Raw genomic sequence first — 16,615 nt, 5'->3', positions numbered from 1 at the left:
TCCCTTGAGGAATCCCACCCGTCTCTGGCCAACCAGTCATCCTCCGGGGCTAAGATGCCTTATTTTTTATGCACTGATAGAAACAACGTTGCCAGTTAAGCTGTGACATGTCATGAATTGAAAGATACACCCTGATTCCAGAGATGTTAAAATGTGGGAAAAAAATATCTTAGAATCAATGAAGTAGTAGATAATAGAGTTAAGTCAGTGACATGGTAGATAAAATGAGCATAAACATCTTTAAGGGATGTAAGTAATGGTATTACAAGGTCAGGAATGAGGATGTTGCTATTTTTAAAACATTTTGAAAGTCAAGAGTTTTAAAAAATGTGTATTAATTGATGTGTATTTTGCACATTTTCATACCTCACAGTTCCTATGTGGTAATCAATGAAGTGTGTTAATTGTAACACTGTAGCTAGATGCTATATATTATATATACTTTAAACTATATGCAGTTGGCCATTTTTACAAATATTTTTCTTCTTTTCAGCCATTTCCAAAGCAACCAGGATCATCAGGTGCTTACCCTCTTACTTCACCTCCTGCATCTTATCACAGCACAGTTAATCAGTCTCCCTCTATGATGCACACCCAGTCTCCAGGTAAGAGACTACTTACTGTCGTGTTAACTCCCAAATATACACACACATACTGAGAATCATCGCACATGTAGCCCTAGACTTCAGAGAGTACTCCTTTTCTAGTCTGTGGCTAGATAGTTGCCATTCATTCATTTTGGCAGGGTTGTGAAATCTACGTTCATGATTCAGGAGCACTTTAAAAGGTTTGAATTAAGTGAAGGTATTGTCACCCAAAGCCAGACTCATGGCACAACTCCAAGATGTGCTAATCACAACATGATCTATGAGGTTGACAAACTAAGGCCAGTGGGCCAAGCACTGCCCCACCACCTGTTTTTGTAAATAGTTTCATTGGAACACAGCCACACCCATTTATGTCGTGTCTCTGGCTGCTTTCCTGCTATGATGACCCCTTACAGAGGAAGTTTGCCAAGCCCTTGTATATGTGAACAGTGCCCCACCCCTTAGAATTGGCCAGTGCACAGCCTGCTTGTCCAAACAAATGGCTCTGCTGGCAGCCCCATGAAGTATGCTATAAAATTGCTCAAGAATGCCAAATTTTTACTTTTAACTGAACAGTTCATTAGTACCACTGAAGCACTTGCTTTGTGCCAAATACTGCATGGTGCTGAGATTCATCAGTGAGCCCCATAGCAGCTCTGCTCTGGAACTTACCATCTTAAGGAAGATGGGTATCAGATTTTTGTGGGTAGATATAATCCCTTACCTGCTCATGAGAGATGGTTCGACCACAGATGAAGACTTGGAAGTCATTGTTTTGTCACTGACGGTCACTGAGGCCTGAATGGGCGGGTGAGCTCAGCCCCTGAGGAGCCCTGGCAGTGATATAGGAGCCTGAGAAGGAGCAGCCAGGGAGCAAGGAGGAAAACGGGAGACATGGGCATAGAGCCCAGAGGGAGTGTAGGATATAAGTGGAGACTGGTTTTGCATAGAAGGAGAAATCATTCTCTTGAAATAATTATAGGAGCAGGCAGGTATATAGTGCTTACTATGTGCCAAGCTATGTTCTTGTAAGCACTTTACCCATGTAATCCGCACAGCAAACCCGCAGGCCAGTATGTAAATATAACACTCAAAAGTTAAGTTGATCAGTGTATTTATTGAATGTAAGGCACTGCATTGGGTGCTACAGAACATAGAACATACGAGGTCCTCTTACATTAGCAGACAATTTGAAACCTGCTGATATTGAGGCTATTTATGGTAATGTAGCAAGTATTTTCATGTTTCATTCATAGTTTTGGTAACCATGGTTTCCCCTTTCATAATCCTGAATTAAATTAGTCCTCTGTCTAAATACCATATTTAAGCTCATGTCTCCCAGTTTTTTTCTCTCTCTCATCTAGGCCTCTCCCCTGAAATAGAGTGCTATATTTTCCAACTATCTATTCAGCATTTCCATGTAGATGTCTAGACATCTGAAACACAGCATGGCTGAAACTAAATTCTTAACACCTGCCCTACCCTGCCCTGGGCTGCTTGTCCCACAGACACCCCATCTCTGAAAATGGCAGCCCCTTCCTTCCTGCTACTTGGGCCAGAGCTGTTGGCCATGTCAGACTCCTCTCTCTCTCACCCACTCAGTCAGTTACCAAATACCGTCAGCTCTCTATTCAGAGCTGATCCAGCTAACCACTTTTCAACACCTCAGCCTTCACACTTGCCCGAGCTACTAACCATCTCTCCCCTGGATTATTACAGTTGCCTCTAACTGGTTTCCCTGCCATTGCCCTATATTCTGTTCTTCACACATTAACTAGAATGATCCTTCTGGAACAGAAGTTAGTTTATGACTCCTCTGCTCCAAACTCTGCTGTGGCTTCCCATCTTACTCAGGTTCAACCTGAGTCCTAAGAGTGGCCTATGAGTCCCTGTGTGATCTGGACCACCCCCCACCCCCCGCCCCCACCAAGTCCTCCCACACACACACACCTCCCTGACCTCATCTCCTCCCACTTCCCTCTCATGCTGTTCCAGCCACAGTGGCCTCCCTGTTAAATTTATAACTACTGCTACTTTTGGGGCCTTGGCACTAGATCTTCTGTTTGCCTGGAATATCTTATCCCCTGGATATCCTCATGCCTTCCCCTTCACTTTCTTTTGTTTCAGCCCACACGTCCCCTTCTTAGAGAAGTCTTCTCTGATTGCTTTATATAAAGAGCACCCACCTCCACCACTACATGATGTCACTTCCTTACCTTGCCCTGTTTTTCCCCATAGTACTTATCACTACCTGACTTATATTTGTCTTTCTCATTCTAGTAGAATATAAAGCTCCATGAGGGCAGGAATTTTTGTCTCATTAACAGCTGCATCCCCAGAGCCTGCAGCAATGCTTGGCATGAAATTAACATTCATGCTTACTTGTTGAGTGAGTGAATAAAAAGTACACGGGGTATTTTTTTTTTTAATTAGCCGATATACGTGCTAGAATTTGGGTCCCATGGAATTATCTCTCTCTGTTTTTTAATAATGAAATCCTTCCAGTTTTCTTTGTTCTATTTATGGGAGCTTTATTACTTGTTTCTTTAGCCTGCAGAGAAAGTCTTAACTTGGGGGTTCTTGGACAGGACATGATGTGTGTCCTGCAAGATCATCTATGATTATTTTCCTTTATTAGGAAATCTGCATGCTGCCAGCTCCCCTAGTGGGGCTTTGAGAGCCCCATCACCAGCGTCATTTGTTCCAACTCCTCCCCCATCCTCGCATGGAATCTCAATAGGACCAGGGGCCAGTTTTGCTAGTCCACATGGTGAGTCCATACATGGAAATCGTGATAGCATAAGAATGTGACATGAAAGTAATTTTTTGTTAAATAATTTTCTTATGGCCAGATTAGCACTTCTTTATTAGAAAAGTAACAAAAGAAAATAAATTTTTCCTAATCCCATCACACAGAGATCTACTGGTTAGTCTGTCTGCTCTGGACTCTCTCCCCCATCGCTCTGCCTTGCTCTTCCTCTGCCACACACCCGCAGCCTGCCTGCTTGCTCACATCTCTGTTGCTCTCGCTTGCTCTGTACCTTTCTGCCTGTCTCCTCCTCACACACACACCCCCACGAAATCGGACCCTACCATGTGTGTTGAGACTTGAATTTTTTAAAATTTTAAACTAAAAAATTCTATTTTGAATTGGTTCAAATAGATAAAGAATAGAAAAGATAGCCAGTGAAGTGTTTCTTTACTGTTCCACCACCCACCTAGTCCCTCTTCCCAGAGGCATTTAGTGTTATTAATTTCTCATGTGTTCCTGCCAAGATGTTTTATGCACACACAAGTGAGTATGTGTAAATGCTCTTTCCCCCTCTCTTACACACATGGCAGCATACTGCACATGGTATTTGGTGCCTTACTTTTTCCATTTACTATCATGAATAACAGCCAAATCACAACATAAATCACAGCTTCCTCAGTTTTTACAGCTGTATATGTAGCATCTGTGATTTTACTCTTTATTATTAATATTTGCAAGCACATTTCTGTCAGTAGAAACTACATCATCATACTAAATGGATTTATAGTATTCCCTAGTTTGGGCATGCCATTATCTAACTGCTCTCTTTATTATACATTTAGAATGTTTCATTTATTTCACAACTAAAAATGGTATCATCTCTGCTCACATGATTAGTTCCTTAGGTAAGTTCCTAGACATGGAATTGCTGTTTCAAGGGGTTTGAGAAATGCTAAGCCTTTGAAACAAATTGCAAATTGCTCACCTAAAAGGCTGTACCAAGTTCCTCCAGCATCATGTAACAATGTATCTTTTCCTTTACCATTGCCAACACAGGGAATTATGATTTTTTTAGAATCTTGGTCATTTTGATAGGTGAAATATGGTATCTTATTCTTTAATATGTGTTTCTATGATTGTTAGTGAAATTGAGCATTTTAAAAAAATGTTCGTTGGTCTTTGGTGTTTTTTATTTTACGCTTGCTAGTTTGTATCCTTTATATGTTCTTGTGTCTTTTTCTTACCAATTTATAAGACTTTTAAGATAGGCTTATTTGCTCGCTGATACATTGTAAAAATATTTTCTCAGTGTGTCATTTGGTTACAAAGGGGTATAAATAACATGTTAACAGTATCTGCAGAATGAAATTTAAGTATCAAATTGTTCAGGATGTTGTTACTTTCAAAACAATTCTTGGTACGTTTCTTAGTCAATACTATGTTAAGAAGCATCATGCTTCAGTGAAATATCTTACTGAAAGACAAAGTAAAATTATCACTGTGTAAAGTATAAACATTTGCCATTGTCAAATACTTTTCAGTTATGAAAATACAGGTTTTGAAAACCATTTGTTTATTTGTTTACAGGAACCCTGGACCCGAGTTCTCCATACACTATGGTGTCACCAAGTGGGCGAGCAGGGAACTGGCCAGGATCTCCTCAAGTGTCTGGCCCCTCACCAGCAACACGCATGCCTGGAATGTCACCGGCTAACCCATCACTACATTCTCCAGTTCCAGATGCTTCTCATTCCCCTCGAGCTGGAACAAGCGAGTATCATCAACCTTTTTATGTTTGATTTTAGTATAACCTCCAGGTGACCTATTCTTTTTTCCATCCTCACATTTGAAAGCCATGATCTACTTGTTGAATGGGAATACTTAATAACTTAAACCTTTATCCATTTAGTAAATTGGCTAACAATAGTTAATTTGCAATTCAGGCAAACTGTAAGAATGGTGAATGTTTACTCCAGAAATCTTCCAAGGTGAGTCCCAATACCTCTGTTATGACTACTTAACTTAGCTGCAATACTAGACCTTATGGGACACCTAAAGGTAACTGACAAGGTTATGCAAATTAACACAGAAGAGAAGAATTGTAGAAATGTGTTAGCTTTGCTATGTAACTTTTAGAAACTTAAAACAACAGTCATGTATCAGCTCACCATTCTATAGGTTGGTAATTTGGGCTGAGCCAAACTAGGCAGTTCTTCCAGGCTCTGCTGGGCTTGCTTATGCGTCTGCAGTCAGCTGTCAGATGGCTGGGGCCTGTCTGGTCTAAAATGACTCCAGCTGGCATGGTTTCTCTCTGCTCCATGTGGTCTCATAACTTGATCACAGGCTTGTTCACCTGGTAGCTGGACAGAGTTCCAAGAGAGTGAGTGGGAGCCTAGGTTTGCAACTGGCACCATATCACTCCCACTGCACTCTGTAGTCCATAGCAAGTTGCAAGGCCAGCCCAGATTCCAGGTAGAGAAATGGACTCCATCCCTTGAAGGAGTTGCTCCAAAGTCACATTGAAGAGACCTGGCTACAGGGAGGAGAATTTTTGCTATGGCTTTTGCTAACAGGAAGCTAATATATGATTGTTGCACCACAAGGAGTAACTAAAACAGTATAGATTGCTTTAGAATATCAAAGATTGTAATGAAAGCAAAACAGGGAACAATGAGATAGTATGTATTTGTAAATGAAATGACATATCCTTCCCAACAGGTTCCCAAACGATGCCAACAAACATGCCGCCTCCTCGTAAACTACCTCAGCGCTCCTGGGCAGCCTCCATACCTACCATCCTCACCCACAGTGCCTTGAACATCTTACTGTTGCCCTCTCCAACACCAGGCCTCGTGCCTGGCCTGGCAGGTAGTTACCTTTGTTCTCCGCTTGAGAGATTCCTGGGATCGGTCATCATGCGACGACACCTTCAAAGAATTATTCAACAAGAAACGGTATGGGTACCTAGTGAACTCCTAAGGGGTGACTGTCAAAGGTCGGTGCTAAGTTGGCCCACAGAATAGAATCTGAATTAAAATGATATTCCTTTACCTCCTTTAACTAGCTTGTTACAATTGTGCTTTTTACCCTGCTCCAGCATTAAAAATGGACTACTTACTGTTTTCTTTCCCATTCTAATGTGAACATATTGCTGCATTTTGTAGTTTGCTGTGCTGTGGCTAACATAGATAAACCTGGAGATAGGTCCCCACAACACTATAGGACAAGTGTGCCCAGGATCTGACTTTGTATCCAAGTAACTGTTTGCCCTCTGAAATCCCCTTGCAGGCAGGCTGACTTTGAATCTGAGTCTCCGGTGAAATAAAATTATGTTCACACGGAAGAAAGCTGCTTTTTAAATACATGTACAATTGAACTGATTTAAAACCCTTATAGATGAAGACTTCTCACTTCTCCTATGGTGATGCCCTTAGGAAACAGTTGAAAGTTTATAGCACCAGTTCTAGAGTCAGGCCGCCTAGGTTTGCAGCAAGGCCATGCCACCTGCTAGTATAAGCCTGGGCAAATTTCTTTACCTTTTTGGTAATAGAGGATAACAGTATTTACCCAACTCATAATAACTGTGGAAATTTGAGATATTTCATATAAAACCCTTAACAGATGTTTTGATACTCAGTATATATGTTATTTACATTTATTGATATATGTATGTGTTAATGAGGTAGTCAGAATGGCGAATGTTTAAAATATCCATCCCATGGATGGCACCAAGCCCTTTTGCAACCTTTATATTCAGATTTGAAATGAAGAAAAGTTTTAATGTAAGTTAATAAATCATCAGACCTGTTGTGATCTAGCCTCACCTCTGCCACTTACAAGCTCTTTGAGTCTCAGTTTGCTCATCTGCACAATCAACATATTAGGCTAGAGCTGAAGTCAGTAAATTGGGCCTGGGGGCCAAGTCCTACCCACCACCTGTTTTTTTTTTTTGTAAATTAAGTTTTATCGGAACACAGTCACACTCAGTAATTTACTTACTGTCTATGGCTATTTTCAGCTATGTTGGCATCACTCAGTAGTTGTGACAGAGATCATATAGCCTAAAATGTTTACTCTCTGGTCCTTTACAGAAAAAAACTGCCACCCCGTGGGCTAACATAAGGTCACAATCCAGATTGAACATTTTGTAATTATATTCTTTATTTCTTTTTTCTTGTTTTTTAAAAAACATCTTGTGGAAAACTTTGCAAATACAAAAGGTGAGAGAAAAGTATAATGAACTTTTATGTTCTTGTCGCCCACTTTCAACAGTGAACTCATACCAGTATTATTTCATCTATAGCTCCTCCCCCAGATTGTTCTATAGCAAATGCCAGACATCATTTCATCCATAAATACAATTTCTTTATCATCACCTATTTAGTTGGTGTCCAGATTTTCCAAGTTATCACAGTTTTTAGTCTGAGTCAAAACCCAAACAAGTTTTTAAGTCCCTTTTAAACTATGGGTTCCCCCTCCATTTCTCCCTATACAATTCGTTTGTTGAAAATACCAAATCATTTGTCCTGTAGAGTTTCTCATGGTCTGGATTTTGCTGATTGCACACCTTTGAAATCATTTAACATGTTCTTTTGATCCCTGTATTTCTATAATATTGATCAGTCCTATGGGTCTAACTACTAAATTTAGGTTTGAGTTGTTTTGCAAGAATATTTCATAGGTGGTGTTATCTTCTTCCATTAACAGACACATAATGTCTGCATCTCTCTTTGCAATGTTCTTAGCAGTTGATGTTGTTCAGTGCCTAGATTTTTGTTTTGGAAAACAGGTATCAACTTAATTGTTTTCCTTTTGAAACAATTCTCTCCACAATATTTTCATTTTCTCTTTATTGTACATACTGTCTCACATGTTGATTGAATGCATCCTTCTTGTTTTGCAGCTACAGCTGATAAATTCTAATGAACCTGGAGTTATCATGTTTAAGACTGATGCGCTGAAATGCAGAGTAGCCCTTAGTCCCAAAACCAACCAAACACTTCAGCTAAAAGTGACACCTGAAAATGCAGGACAGTGGAAACCTGATGAACTTCAGGTTTTGGAGAAATTCTTTGAAACAAGAGTATGTGTTTATTAATGCGTAATTTTCATATAATCAATGAAACACAAGAGTCAAGGTAGAATGAAGTGTAATTTGCTTTATTTATCCCTGTAGGTTGCAGGACCACCATTTAAAGCCAATACATTAATAGCCTTCACCAAGCTATTAGGAGCTCCTACACACATCCTCAGGGACTGTGTGCATATTATGAAGCTAGAGCTGGTAAGTTACAGAGAAACACATACTTTTATAGCAAGGCCTGTTTGAAGAGGTTGGAGTTGGTGGGAGCAGTGTTTATTTGGCTGTCACCCATTTATATACTTCGATTTTTCTCTTAAATTCGTCTTTTAGCTTAAATGTTATTTATCTTTGATGGATAACACAATCTTCTTGTATCTTTTGAATTTAGAACATGATACAGTGAGGAATTTCCCATCCATCCCTGTCTGACACTATCCCCCTCCCCACAGGCAACCCGTTACCAGTGGCTTACCTCTTACAGAAGCAAATAAGTGTAATATGCTCTGTCTACTCACAGATAATGAAATAATCCTCCCACGGTTTCTTCTAATACTGTTACAGATTCATTTTTTTAATTATTTACATTTTTGGTCCATTTTAAATCTATCTTGGTATAAAATGTGAGGTATGGATCTAACTATTTCAGATGCCCGCAATGGCCATAATGCCATTTATCAAAAAAAATCTATCTTCTCTGGGGAGATTTTTAATTGTTCTTCTTCCCTATGAAAGTATATAATAGATAGAACCCAGGTGGCAGCTGGTTGTATTTTACCAGTCTTACAGTAGTCCTTCCATTTTAATGTTTGTGGTATTGCTGTAATTCCCATACCTCTCACTACTTTGTTCAGTTGGTGTTTTACTATTAATATTGGGACAGCGATGTTCCTTTTCTCGTAGTCTCAACATTTGGCTTCTGCTCTGATAGGCTATAGGAAACATTATTTATGCCAAAAAGATAACCATTTGAGTTTTGAAAGGAATAAATATTTATGTGGCTAAAAAAGCACTAGTGAATATAATTTAAAATGATTAACTCAGTTTGATTAGTTTGTTTTAGGGAAGGATCTGGAAAGCCTGGGAAGTCTAGACTGGCACCAGTTAAGAAGGGCCTTGAGTGCCAGGTCTTGCCAGGAGGGTCTTGCCAAGGGGAGGAGGAACTGCATGTCACTGAACATTTGTGAGCTGGATTAGTATGCTCTAGGATATTGGTCTGGCAGTGGTATAAGCATGGACTGAGAGAGGTACCCACTGGAAGGGACCATTGGAGGCCACGGGTGAAGTAACAAAGCCCTGAGCTTTGTGGCATCAGTGAAAATAGAAAGGAGGGAACAGATGTAAGAGACACTGAAGCAGCAGAATCCATAGGCCTTGGGGATTAATGAAGTGGGAGGGAAGGAAGGGGGACATAGCACATAAATCCAGAGTTAACTTTTCATTTAGTAACTTCACATATGTATTTCCTTTGAAATATTGCAGGTGATCAACTTTATGTTCTGTTAGTAATTGAGTATAAAAATTCTAACCTTTCAGACTCCTATACTGGGGTATAATTTTAAATGTTCATATGATTTTATCATGATTTATTTTTTCAAAACAGTTCCCTGACCAGGCAACACAGCTAAAATGGAATGTTCAGTTTTGCCTGACGATCCCTCCCAGTGCACCGCCAATTGCACCTCCTGGGACACCTGCTGTGGTGCTAAAATCCAAAATGCTATTTTTTGTAAGTGCCACTTGGCGTGTGTGTGTGTGCACGTGTACAGAGCTTCTGAGGAAAAAGCCATATGAGGATAATAAAGCAACTTTTGGAAAACTGCAGAAATGAACTGTTGCTGCCAAATATTGGCCCATGTTCCTTCATTGTCAGTTTACACTTCATGTAATCCTGGTTCCTTTAGTAATCACAGAAATTTATTGAACTAGATAATTGTATGACACAGTTGCATCTTAATTATAGTATTTAGTTGTTTGTTACTTCTTTCGTCATATTTAATTTTCTTTTGCTTGATGTATCTTAATTTGATAGTAAATAATAGTACTTCTGATAAATGTAGTCAAATGTTTTTTTTTTCTTACTGTGTTTTTATTCTCTTTGTGTGTGTTGTATGTCTTCAGCTTCAACTAACTCAGAAAACATCGGTCCCTCCCCAAGAACCTGTTAGTATTATAGTTCCAATCATTTATGACATGGCTTCAGGTACCACTCAGCAGGCAGACATTCCCCGACAGCAGAACTCTTCTGTTGCTGCTCCCATGATGGTCAGCAACATTCTGAAGAGGTTTGCAGAGATGAACCCACCACGACAAGGTACATGACCAGTCAATGATATTTTATTGCATATATGTGTTACAGAAGTACTTTTGAGAGATCCCCCTTCTCTTCTCTGCTTCCTCCTTACCTGCCTCGCCCCCAGTCCTAGAATAGAGCCTGTTGCTGTGGCCCTCTTAATGTCTGCCTATTGCTTTCTTCCTTTCTCACTGGTTCTTCATTTTTGTCCATGTCTCTGCTGCCTGGACTTTATTTTTGTTAGTGATTTACTATTGGGACTGTCCAGTTGCTGATGCCAGAAGTTTGTATTTATAGTGCACATTGCCACAAAGCCCTAGGTTATGATGATAGAATTTTCCATGGCTGTGAATTCCTGCCCTACCATCGATACCTGCCACTCTGTACATCACCAAGTTGAAATGCACGTTGGTTTCTCATATTTCATGGTTCAGTCATGAATAGAATATCATTCAAAATTCTGTATCTTCTAAATGTTTTGTGAAGAATAAAAGCTGATACAAATGGCATCACTGCTTTTGGGCTTCTTATATAAGTGTCAGGCGGGTGCAAGTGAACCTTTCACCAAGTGCACAATGAAGCTCTCAAACCTGAACATTTTCGAGAAAACCAGAATGTTTCTACCATATAAACAAGGTCCCTTCAGTACTGTAGTAGCCTACACTTAACACGCAACGCCTGGTAGTGCTCAGTTTTTGGTTTCAAAACATAAAGCTCAGCTAAGAGAACATCTCTTCCATTTTGCTTATTTCTAATATTAAGGAAATTAAATGTTATTTTTAATATTAAGGCAGTTCTCTATCTGTTTAGAATAGCATAACAACATTAATGTTTTTAAATGAGGGAAAGTTGGTCTCTGAAACATTTTTAGATACCACAGTGTCAAAATTTTACTAGGAAGAGGAATCATGGGAGAAATTCTATTTTTAGCTATTTGTTTCCCCATACTATACACATAGGCAAGTCCTCACTCAAGTATAGTTTATAAGGAATGTACTGGGCAGTAAAGAAGGGTATGTTGCTTTTGTTGTAATACTTGCAATTCTTACAATTTTCTGCTTTCATCCTGACTTAATTCTTCTTTCAGCTAAAAATAAGTCCTTAAGAATCAAAGTTTAAAGCTATCAGAATTTTCAAAGAAGCAGTCCCATTGAACTTGGATAATAAACACTATTCCTTCACAAGCAGATGACTCTCATCATTTTGTCCTGTGGAAGTTAAAATTAAAAGGAAAGAGGAAAGAATGTTCTAATCCTATTGGGATCAAGCAAGGTTGTCTACCTATCAATAATGAAAATGCATTTTTGAAAAAGAAAAAGAAAGATGTAACTTCTCCTTTTATTTGAGAAATTGTTGGGATATTTTGGAAGTGTCTATCTTTTTTTCCTTTTATTTCTACCCTGGACTGGGAAAATCTTTGGGTTTCGTTTACATTCTGTACCTTAATTTTCCAGTGGTTGGAGAGAAGGTTGCATTAACTTGCATGTAGTCAAGGCACATCCTGCCCTCTGCTGGAAGGCCATTATTCAGTTGAGGTCTTCAGTTCTGTCACTTTCAGCCACTGTAGTGTTAGGCCATGCTCTAGGGAAAGGATCCAGCTTTTGGTTTATAATATTTACAACTGGTTTTGGTTTACTATAAATATATGTAATATTTACAAGAAGTCAGAGGCAGGCTATTTGGTTTCTTTCAGCAAAGAGAAAATTGAGAGGATGAATCATTAGCTGCCCGCCTCCCCCAAACAGATCTTGTTTTTGGATTTTTGTTGTAGCATACTTCAGCCTCCCTCCTTTCCTCTCAAACCCATCACTTCCCCCTTGGTGAAGTGCTTGTAAGGAAAGTCACTTTATTTTTGTATTAATTAATTTTAATGTTGAACTCCAGAAGTTGATCGCTTCCTTGAAATTTGGGAGAAAACTCCAATAGATGTCATAGAACTGCACTAACCAATGTAACTGCCACTAGCCACATGTGGCTATTTAGATTTATGGTAATTAAAATTAAAGAAAATGTAAAATTCCGTTTCTCGGTCACACTAGCTTACATTACAACTGCTTGGTAGCCTCAGCACACATACAGAATATTCCCTTCACCACAGAAAGTTCTCTCTGGCCTTTAATGCAACATTAGAAGGACACTGTTGATAAAGTAAACTAATGCATAAATATAAACTAGATCTTTTCATTAGATTCAAAATGCATAAGCTAGTTGTCAGGAGCTTTGCAGCCCAACTTTGAAGGGCTTATCCAATGCTTGAGTGTTTCTATAGAGAAATTCTAGGTGTATATTCTTAAATTCAAACCTAATTGGGACTTGCCCAAAATCTCCTCATGAGAAAAAAACAAACCCCAAACCAAATACCATTTGATACTTATGACCAAAGCTTAATCTCCTATAACCTATGCAGTTATAACTTAATCCTTTATTTCAATCCCTAAAGTTCTTGTTAATTTTAGATTTAATCACCTTACCCACACCGGTCTGTTAACATCATCTTTCCTGTATTGCGAATAGCTAATGACCATTTTTCTCTGTTGCAGGTGAATGCACAATATTTGCAGCTGTTCGTGATTTAATGGCTAATCTTACACTGCCCCCTGGTGGGCGTCCATAGACACTATTGTTTTTAAACCAGGAAGGCTGACAAATGAGACAAAACAACAAAAAAAAAATCTGAAATCAGCCTTCAGTTTAAAAAAGCAAAAGGACTTTTTGATTTTAAGAGCTAAATATCCTAAACTGGCAGAAATTTTCAGGGTGCACTTCTTTCATCAAAAAGACCGTCAATCTTTTGTATAATGAATTTGTGTGTTTAAATGGGACACATTTCAAACTAGGAAAAACATCAGTGTCCGCTTACCAGTAATAGATTTAATATTGTTTTATACTACAAAGTTATGGAATTGCCAAATTTGTTTATTTAATTGTTTTCTTATGTTTTGGGTGTAATAGTCCTTTTTGGGTTTGATTTTGTTTTCTAAGGCAGGTCTGTCATTTTTGAATACTGTAAAACTGTGACAAACTTTATATTGAAGTTGTATTTTAATATGACCGCTTTGAATCCTTACATGAAAATGTTCTGGGAGTTGTTATAAACACATCCCAAAGAAGCAATATTTAATAAAACTAGGTAAAAAAAAAAAACAAAAAACAAAAAAAACAAAACAGTGACACTCACTTGTGTATATATCAGCTCTATAGACTTCTCAGGGCCTCCCTTCATGTTTAACCTGGCGGGGAGCAGTAATTAATTCCTGCTATCTAATTTCTTATGTCTAATTTCAGTAGTAATTAATTCCTGTTATCTAATTTCTTATGTCTAATTTCAGTAGTAATTAATTTCTGCTGTCTAATTTCTTATGTCTAATTTCAGTAGTATGCGTCTGAAATTTGACCAAAAACATCTGCTTCTTTGTTTCAAGGTTAATTAATTTTCTTGAAACATTCATAACTTGACTGGTGGTGAACATTTAGCACCTTGGTTCTTTCAATATAGGATTTGGGTAATAAAGAAAGAACCCAGTCTTTGAGAAGAGATAGTGAGTAGTTCATATTGATCAAGGATCCCAAGTACTTCAATCATTCTCATCTATTGAGGATGCAGGAACTTTTCTGTTAGATAAATTCAGTGTACAAGATACTTGTGCATATAGCATTAAATAGGAAACAGAGAACTTGAACGTTCTACCCCTGCATGAAATTTCTGTGATGTCTTTTTATCTTGATTAACTTCTCCCCTTTACCTTCCCCACCAAAATTGGGGTTCTAAACAGTCGCGAATTAATTTATTGTCAACAAAACCATAAAATGTTTTGCTTGGAAGAAACCCAGGACAATCCTCTTACTTTGAAGAATCCAAGATCCAGTGCCTGTCCAGGGCCAAATGAAGTCCTTGATACCGACACATCTCAGCAGTTTCTTTTTGGAGCACTGTGCTGTCTCTCCCTGTCAGAGACTTTTTTACGCTTCAAAGAATATGATCGGAAGCAAAGATCTTCTGGTGACTTGATGTTATTTGGGAAAGTTTTTAAAATGGTAATACTATACTGAGTTACCTGGTCACTGTAATATTGATTTTCCAGTAAATTTTAGATGCTTTGTCTAATTCCATGGTAAGATGAATTTGAGCTTCTGTAACTTCGCACTACCAAATTCTAGTTTCAGATATTTCACTGGAACTATTAGTGTATTGGTTCTCAACTTTGCTTGATTCTCCATCCATTTCCAGTCAGGGTTGAGGCCTTCTTTGCCGTTCTTCTATGTCTTATTTCTGCCTTCATCTCCTGCTTCTCGCCCAACTCTGCCGCCATTCAGGAGCATATGACTAAACTTTTATCCTTTCTTTAACTTACATTTATCCTTCTGTTTCAGTTCTCCTTACAATGGTAACCATTAACAGTTCGGCAATCTAAGAAGTCTTTTATCAAGGGTCAGCCCTTTTCTATTTGGAGCTGAATCCTTTCTTTCATGTAGGAATCTCCATGTATATACAAGAAATGTATTTTTATCTGCAGTATATTGTCTCATATTTTATTAATAGAGTAAACTTTTCAAGTATTGTCTCTTTTAAGTAGTTTTGAAATGTTAATTGTATTTTTAAACATGGTGCATTCAGTGGATACTTTTTTCCTGATCAACTCATCTCTGAATGCATAATATAAATCAAAAGATAGGAACCAGTGAACAGTTTGTTTTTGATGCTTATTAAGAATAAACCCATGAATATGACTTTTATGCTTGGTACTTGGAATTGGTATATACTTTATTAAAGCTTGAAAACACTAGCATTCAAATCTTAGGTTTCATCACAAACCATGTCTTTTGCCTCTTTTGTTACCCAGGTCAACCAAAGGGACTGGATGCCCATAGTGATTTTTCCTATTAGATGGTTTGGGTATTAACTTCAAGGTGTTTTCAGTGTGATTCAGTCAGTTCGGTAATAAATAAAATGTATACAAGTTTCAGAGAACTGCCAACTGTCTCTAGTTAACTTTCAGAAAGATGTTTTAGAGAATAGTCTGATGTAGTATTAGTTTAGCCTTGAAAGAAGAAATTGGTTCTAATGTGCCACTGTTTTTCCATCTGCTGAAATGCCATTTCAGCATGTATAGAAGTACTTTGAGAATTAGAGAGGAAGAAATGAGAACCTGAACAAACATACCACATTATTAATAATGGGCTGACGCTTATGTTTGAAAGTTAACTGAGTTGAGTGTATGCATCAACTAAAATACACATGATTTGAATTTAAATAGCACTAATAACTTTACTACGTTGCAGTTAACAGAGTAAACTGTTCAGCCACAGGATACTAACAGTTTGTTAGTCCTTCTTTGGACCATGGTTAATTTGGTAACTTCAAGAATAATTTTGCTACTCTAAATTTGGATCCAATTTCAACATAAAAACTTGTTCCTTTCTTTCATGATTTTAACCTCAAAGAAATAGCTATTACATTTTAGTTTAATATTTATTTATCATCCAAGTGTTCTTGATATAAAATCAATATACAGAAAATTTTAAGAGAACTTACACCCAGGAACCTTTAGGGACAGAAATGGGAAAGATTAATGTGTATTTCATTGTGGAATTTTTCATTTGGTTTGATGGCAGTGGACAGTGTGTCTAAGGGAATAGTTCGAAGTTTACTTAGGATGGACTCAGTGTTGAGATTTTTAAGAAAAAATTAGCAGAGGCCACCCATCATGTGCTGCACAGCTCCAGGAGACCATGATCTGCTCATAATTTTCTATAAATTGCCTCCCCCTTCAAGTGACCAGTGATTTGTTAAAATACCTCATCTAGGAATATGACTGATTGATGAAAGGGCACATTTAGGTCAACATAAAACAACAGCTAATATTTACTGAGAGCTTACTATTGCCAGGCACTCTTCTAAGTAT

The 16,615-nt window shown here is 38.2% G+C and overlaps 1 protein-coding gene across 2 annotated transcripts in view; it reads left to right on the top strand.

Moving 5' to 3' along the window:
• Nucleotides 1-15,681, top strand: part of MED14 (mediator complex subunit 14) — a 79,681-nt gene extending 64,000 nt beyond the window's left edge. The window contains exons 23-31 of one of the 2 annotated variants that reach the window (XM_036895346.2): nt 494-605; nt 3,226-3,357; nt 4,927-5,109; nt 6,058-6,293; nt 8,243-8,422; nt 8,516-8,623; nt 10,023-10,148; nt 10,541-10,733; nt 13,253-15,681. In XM_036895346.2, coding sequence (XP_036751241.1) covers nt 494-605; nt 3,226-3,357; nt 4,927-5,109; nt 6,058-6,293; nt 8,243-8,422; nt 8,516-8,623; nt 10,023-10,148; nt 10,541-10,733; nt 13,253-13,326 — 1,344 coding nt within the window. In that variant the 3' untranslated portion in view covers nt 13,327-15,681. The remainder of the gene's footprint in view (nt 1-493; nt 606-3,225; nt 3,358-4,926; nt 5,110-6,057; nt 6,294-8,242; nt 8,423-8,515; nt 8,624-10,022; nt 10,149-10,540; nt 10,734-13,252) is intronic. The other variant, XM_036895347.2, reaches the window with a different exon arrangement.
• The last annotated feature ends 934 nt before the right edge of the window (nt 15,682-16,615 follow it).

Source organism: Manis pentadactyla, chromosome X, assembly GCF_030020395.1.
Source record: "Manis pentadactyla isolate mManPen7 chromosome X, mManPen7.hap1, whole genome shotgun sequence".
NCBI lineage: Eukaryota > Metazoa > Chordata > Mammalia > Pholidota > Manidae > Manis > Manis pentadactyla.
The sequence above is the reverse complement of the archived record's forward strand: the minus strand, read 5'-3'. Positions and strand labels throughout refer to the sequence as shown.